This window comes from Haliotis rubra, unplaced genomic scaffold, assembly GCF_003918875.1.
Source record: "Haliotis rubra isolate DU_JTF1 unplaced genomic scaffold, ASM391887v1 Scf1371, whole genome shotgun sequence".
NCBI classification, from domain to species: Eukaryota; Metazoa; Mollusca; class Gastropoda; order Lepetellida; family Haliotidae; genus Haliotis; species Haliotis rubra.
The window spans coordinates 179,556-187,218 of NW_025765305.1; the positions used below are offsets into that span (position 1 = coordinate 179,556).

Genomic DNA, 7,663 nt, shown 5'->3' on the forward strand with positions numbered 1-7,663 from the left:
CACACATTTTCAATGAGACGATCGTTAAGATCTATGTTTATGCAACGCTCGCTGTCAGTTCGAATGCTCCGACAGTTGGGAATGAGGGCTTTTTTATCAAGAGAATTGTTCTTGTTCCACCCATTGCTGTCGTAGCGAATGCGTTAGTTTTTTCAGATATTTATAATCGTAACCTGCTCTCACATCTTGGAAGAGACGGTCGTTGAGATCTCCATTAATCCAGCACCCACTGTCAGTCCGAATGCTTCGACATCTTGGGATAAGGGGCTCTTCATCCAGACCATTATGCTTGTTCCATCTGTTACTGTCGTAGCGAGCACTACGTCCCTGCGCCAGCCACTCGGGGTAGATCGTCACAGTTGTGTTGCTCGAAACACTGCCAGTTGGTAGACTCAGTGTGAAAAGAAACAGTGTTCACTTCATCTTCTGTGATATGTAAAATTAACAATTTAATGATTTGATTTTGGAGATTACAGTAACTGGGCTATCCATTAGAATGGGTAATCCCATTTCGTCATTCATTTCAATTGAGTACATTGATTTTCAAATGCTAAATAATCGTGACCTCGATAATTTCTGAACACTCTTAGATGAAAGATTATTACACTTTTCAATACATCCCCACAACTTTAATTACCAGTTTCAAAAAACTCCAATCATGATAATAGAAATCCACTTGCATAGAAAATAGCTGTGATTCAGAGTTCTAGTAGACATAAGAGCCTCTAGTACTGCTAGACGAAGTTCTTTCGCTCACTTTGCCAACAGATTGATTAATCATGGAAACCCTTGTACATCATGACATATATACACAGAAGGAAAGAAAATGTGTGTATATACTCACGAAAACGATTTCCCAAAAGTACCTTTGAATCAATGCTCTTTCGTTGCCCAAGGCTGAATCAACACCTCAGTATATGTGTATCGTTAATATGCGTGTTTCCACAATCATTACCTATCGTTATGGTAACATCAGACGATTCCAACTAAAGTCATGATCACATGGCTCGGAACCAGTCTATATTCTAGGTCAGCTATCTCTCAACCTATTGTTATTCTTTATTAAATGAATAAACGTTAGTACCTATTAATAATATGCATTAAGAAACAGATCAAGTGGGACGTTGTCACTTGACACACACGCTTGCTTGGAGATCATCTCAGGTTCAAATCGTAACTTTCGACTTATTTTTAAAAAAGTTAACATTTTTAAAGGTCCAAATAAAGTACCTTAGGTATGAGTATACCTGCATTCTACAATGGCATGTTACATCAAACCATCCTTGTTGTAGAACTGCAGTCTTGATCCATTCTTTCTGGCACTTCAAGGCAGCCATCTCAAGTGCTAGACTTGCGATGCTATTCCACTATATAGGGATGCCACATCCATACGGTATCTATGAGACGGTATTTATTAGGGATATAATGTTTCATAACTAGGACAATAGCTTGGATGTTGAAAAGGCTGCTGACATAACGTTCCAATATTGGTGCAGGGAATATATCACGGTTATATATGGGGAATAACGAATAGTTTCTAACAACAAAATTCCAACCTTTCAATATGTACCGTCACGAAACCAGGAGAAATACGACTTATAGATTGCATCATGAGATTGGAAGATGTGAGAGAGAGTAATTTGTCAGATTCTTGGACTGACCGTTCGAAATTCTAGGTCATCAGTATTTATGCAGAAAATGTTTGAATATCCAATTTGACACTATTTACGTAAGTAACTGCCATTGTGTACAACTGGCAATATACCTACGTGAACTACACACCCTTGACCCTTTACGATATCGTACGACATGTTTTTCTCACAGTATTGTGACTGTAGAGTGTTAATTGTAGACTAACAAAGCTTTGTCATTTTCAACATGTGAAATATAAATGTTTAAATGCCTGTATCCACGATGTGCTTCAACATAAAGTGACAAGCTGTAACTTTCACATAACGGATCAAAATATAAAGAAAATGGCTAGCAGTGCGGAATGGCGAGGTGAAATGTGGTTCAACGTTAACCGTGGGGAAATCAGTGAGTTAGCTGTATATTTAATCTCATCTCATTTACCACTTCGTTATGCTCGGATATTTCATCTAGTTGTGACAACATGCAAGAATCATCACTTTATAATGTGCTGGGAGAGAACTGATGGAAGATTATCAAGTCGTCCTTAAGAATACATAATGTGTTCATTATCTGTCCTGTGGCACGTGTCAGTGTTGTAAATAAGTGTCCAAAAGCATCTTCAGGTCATAAGGAAACACCATTCCCCCAAAACATTATCCAATTTGTACTCAAACGCTGTAGGAGTTTAACAGTTAACTAGCATAAACATTGGTCTATAGCTGGCAAGCACCTGCCTACCAATACATTACTATTAACATATTTACATGAACAACTAATATGCATGATACTTTATCACAGTCATGTTCTCTTTAATCAAATCAATGCAATGTTATTTCAGTATCTTATCATTTTATGTCGGATGGGACAAGTCTGGCAGCGACAAGAGCTACCGAAGTCACATAACCATTCTCCTGGTTGGAGAAGTTAACCTGGACCTGGATAGAAGTAGAGTTCAACAAGTTAGGAGGGATCTCAAACTCCCAAACGTCCATGTTGGTATACATGTCACTGTTGTGTCTATCTGAGTCATACAGCTTGAAGAAGGAGTCAAGAGTTTGGTTGTTGAGGGTGACAGATTTCACATCGTTGGTTTCAGTAGTGAGCCAACTGGTTGAAACTCGCAGATTCGCGCTTTGGATTTCGCAAACCGGAAGTGATATGGTTGTAACAGCGATGTTGTCCTTGATAGGTATAATTACATCTGTTCCGTAATATGTCGTTTCATTGAGAGTGACTTTAGGTTGTTGGTCTGACGGGATCTTGAATGTAAAGCGACATGTTGCTTCAGGAGGAAGTTCAACCATTCCTTGAGTTTTCCCGATGTCAATGGGTTCGTTGAAGGTCATGACCGGGTACCAGTTGTCCTTGATGGTGATACAAGTAGCTTCGCCCGTGGTCGGTGTGATCCAGTCGTCTTGGAAAATTAGCTTAACGGTTTGTGACTGTTGTGAATAGCTGTGAAGGAGAATGACGGTTTCATTCTTCAAAGGACTGGCCATTGCTAGCGGTGACACAGTTCGTTCTTGTCCGTCCGATTGGCTGGAGGTTCTGATGAAGGAGTACTCTGACGTGAAATTGTACCAAAACTTGAAAACGTCGACCAAACGTGTGGCATTCCCTTGCTGGGTGAAAAGTGAAAAGTTGAGACTGTCATGTCCTGGACGTTGCTCGTTAGATAACAAAAACACCACTGTTCTATCAATGTATTCTCTGAGACCAAGTTGGGTGAATCGGTGGCCATTGATGCAATATATTGTTGAAAAATCGACTATACCCGATGGAGCATCTTTGCTAATACCTTCTACTTTCCCGCGACCATATTCACTGATAATGATGGGAATAGATTTTCCTTTCTTTCGATGGACATAGCTTTCAAGGAGGTCGACAAATGCTACCAAACGGGCTTCATTATTTCCAGTGAATTTATGAGTTTTCCCCGAAACAACTAGTGAGTTGTATGAATGAAAGGAAAATACATCTAACTCATCTAATGCGATGTCTAGAAACTGTACCAGTTTTGGCCAGAAGGAGAAGTTATTTCTGTCTACGTCTGTATTATACCCTGTCATTGTTGGACCCGCCACTTTGATGTTAAATCTGGAATGGAGTTTCTCAGCAACTGCTTTATGATAGACGCTAACAGTGGTGGTGAAATTCATGATGTCCCCTTTAACATCTGGTTCATTGACGACTTCAAAGTAGGGCGGTATCTGACCTTGTGTGTAGTCATAAACTCCTTGCACCATTAACATAATGAACTCTGCAGCAGCATCTATGTTGTTTGGGAAATGACCTTGATGTTCTGACTGGTTCATCCAGTTGGGCCAATTAAGAGCTGAAAAATATGAATGAACAACACATGGATACATACTGTTGCAGTGACGTTCTTCTTTTCGTCGAAATGTACTCGAATTATAATAACGGATATGGATACCTCCCGGACACTTATATTTATATCACATGTGCAGTCCGTTTGAGTCAGAAACAGACCGATGAATTGCAAATTTGATCATTGTACAAAATTGCCACAGAAATATAAATAGTACACATGTTTATCATTTACTAATACCCAACAGCTTTTTTATATTTGAAAATTTTCCGGACTCCACCAAAAAAGTTGTTTAAGAAACTATCATCATTGAAAACGCAAAAGTTGTTATCTGTCGCGGCGGGGTGAAACCTCAGAAACGGAACAGCCAGTCATGGCGGGGGACATCTCAAAATCTATTCTGGGAGACCTGTCGGTTCCTCGTCCGTCGTAGTGGCATAGTCACGACTTAAAGGGATGACAAGTGGTGCCACAGTTGCCTGTTGTAAGCCATCCCGAGACCAGTAACCTTGTTCAATGACGTTAGCTACCTTGTTGACACAGTTTTGCCAAGTTTCAGTCGTGATTTTGTTAAGGGATTCCTTAACCAAAACCTCTACGTCACGTAATCTAAAAGTTGTGTTTAAACTGGCAATATCTCCTTTGACAATACCCCATATCATTTCAATGGGGTTAAGGTCACAGTGATAGGGTGGAAGTAGCAGAATATCATGACCCTTACTTTTTATGTAACTGTCAACTTTGTAGAAAGGTTCACCTTTGTGGGTTTTTATGATCTCATATTAGCTGATGCTTCGTTGCCTTTGAAGGCCTTGCGATCTGAAATTTGTCGAGCCATGATATCATATCAGCTTTTCGACTGTTCGATGTCGGGGCTTTACTGTCGGGGTCCTGTACGCTGTGGTATGGGGCATTGTCCATTACGATAAAAGACTTCTCTGGTAGAGCTGGTACCAACTTGTTTTTAACCCAATCGAGGAAAACCGCACCATTCATCTCGGAATGGTAGTCTCTGTTATCTGTGGACTTTGCCCTGAATACCAAGTTGCAGCCTGGGAGAAAGCCTTTGCTGGAGCAACCAACATGGAGAATGATTAGTCTCTCTCCTTTCCCTAGAGGCAGCTTTCTACGTGACCCCTTATCACCCCCATCGGGTACCCACTGACTGCTGGCAGTGTGCGAGGCATTGACCCAGGTGTCGTCCAAGTACACTGGCTCGAACCCTTCCCTGCGCTTCTTCTTTATATAACCCAGAGAAAATTATTTCTCAAGCGAACGCTATCAGGGCGTTCACCTATTCTCCCCCGAAATTTTCTTATAACGATACCCGAAAGAGTGTAAGAGTCGCCAGAGTGTGTACTTTGATACTCTGAGGTTGTGTTCTTGCTTCAAATGATTTTTAAAAAATTTCAGCAACATGTATTTGTTTTCAGAATAGAGCTTGTTGATAGACTGCCTTACAAGGTTCTTTTGAAAGTTGTCCAAATGTTTTAATTTGTGTGATTTTGACACGACCCCTACCTGCTTCGCATCACTCTCACGATGTTTGTGTTCCAGAACATTTGTCAGTACCCTTGCTGATACTCCTAAAGCTTTTGCTGCCCGCTTACGGAATTTATTAATGACATAAAATGGTCTGCCCCTTTCGGCTTCAGCACGGAAAAAATCGTACACTTTGATCATCAACTGTTTCACGTCAGCATTCAACTTCATTTTTCATCAGGCATGTGTATCCCGTGCACGACGAGGAACCGACAGGTCTCCCGGAATAGATTTTGAGATGTCCCCCACCATGACTGGCTGTTCCGTTTCTGAGGTTTCACCCCGCCGCGACAGATAACAACTTTTGCGTTTTCAAAAATGATAGTTTCTTAAACAATTTTTTGGGTGGAGTCCGGAAAATTTTCAAATATAAGAAAGCTGTTGGGCATTAGTAAATGTTAAACATGTGTACTATTTATATTTCTGTGGCAATTTTGTACAATGATCAAATTTGCAATTCATCGGTCTGTTTCTGACTCAAACGGACTGTATGTACCACCAGTACATTTCTTATCATCTTTGAGTGGCATTTTAGAAGTTGGGAACTACTTTCCATAAAGTTTGTTCTATATAGTACATTTCTTGTTTTCAGGATGCACTTACATGTGGACACCATGATCATTTCGTTCTTGTACCCACTGTTAATGTTGGCAAGATACGTGGAGAACAGTTCCTGTTGCTTGGTGACGTTCTTCAGGTAGTTCGGGTCTGGGTAGCCACTACGGTAAGGGTCCTGTGGCCACTACAAAATAAACAATTTCGATGGATGATCGTCACTGTCGATTTGCTAAAATTACATGTGTGGAAATACTAATGTAGATATTTCTAATCGTGTTTATACGAAAAGAATGATTATACCATAGATACTTATTCACAAACAACATACACGTACAGATTCTAATAAATCTGAGCAATGTATTTCAAACACCACTGAACATTCCTGCCAAATAACCAACCTAAACATGACCAGCATCCATCCTTCAGTTAAATGTCTATCCAAGTAACAATGGATCAATGACTCCAATTAATAATATATAGATCTAAACAATATATCAATGCGATATGGTTTTACAGGGATAAATGGAAATTCAATGAAAAGAACATAATGTTATGCATGTAAAGTCAAAACAATATGTAATGGTTATATTGTTATAATACAGCAAATCTGATTCAACATCTCGTTCTGCAAATGTTGCATACAGGCATATATAGGAACAAAAGTCTCACATCTAGAAAGAGATTATCATGTATATCTCTATTCATCCAGCGTCCGCTGTCAGTCCGAATACTGCGACAACTTGGTATCAGGTATTCATGTTCCAGACCATTGTGCTTGCTCCATCTGTCAGGTTCATAGCGAACATTTCCTCCCTTTGCCAGCCACTGAGGATAGATTGTCACAGTCGTGTTACTGTATACATTGGTTATCGATAGACTCAAAATGAAAACAACTGGCGTCCATCCCATTTTCCCTGATATGTAGTATTTCCCAACACTCGTTCAGTTGGAAGAGACTTATAGCTCAGACGTCTGCCGCTGATAAGGTATCGCTGACCTTGCTACACCACACTGTTGGAGCGTGTTCAGTTGCACAGGGTCAACTGTTATTCAGGTTTGTCAGTAGGGCTGACTATTCTATATCTGATTATACATATACATGGTTTACGGTAATGCACTATTTTCGCCCACCCACCAACATGGCCCTAACCAAACAAACTACAAGTACACCGATAGATTACGGAGACTATACTGACGGAAATTACACATATGTCTTTAAAGATGGATTTGGCGATGATGGGATCGACTCATTACTTGAAATAGGTGTTACTACATGCAAACAACATAGAAACAGAGAAACAAATATTCAGTCGAACAAGATCAAAACATCGTCTGCTTTCAGATCGTCACATCGGCAATATCTCATCCATATCGTGACGAAAACAATTTATACAATACAAAGTGAAAACATTTTGAACATTAAAACCTGTCGACGATGGACAGTAAAAATACTAGAGAATCACATACATGAATATAAAACTAGCGAGCAAAGCTGAAATATTCCAATTAAAGAAGACAATACAGTATAAAACACGGGCTATAGATCGCCCACAACTGAAGGTAGATCACCATACTAGGAACCATGGGGACTTACATTACTTT

General features: G+C 39.9%; 1 protein-coding gene across 1 annotated transcript; it reads right to left on the minus strand.

Annotated features, from left to right (window-relative positions):
- Positions 1–2,410: 2,410 nt before the first annotated feature.
- LOC124268346 lies at positions 2,411–7,052 on the minus strand. The gene is made up of 3 exons (XM_046703322.1): positions 6,731–7,052; positions 6,107–6,245; positions 2,411–3,967 (listed from the first exon to the last, which is right to left on the minus strand). Exons 1-3 carry the CDS (start codon positions 6,968–6,970, stop codon positions 2,478–2,480), a joined length of 1,869 nt encoding a protein of 622 aa, XP_046559278.1. The 5' UTR covers positions 6,971–7,052; the 3' UTR covers positions 2,411–2,477.
- Between the last annotated feature and the right edge of the window lie 611 nt (positions 7,053–7,663).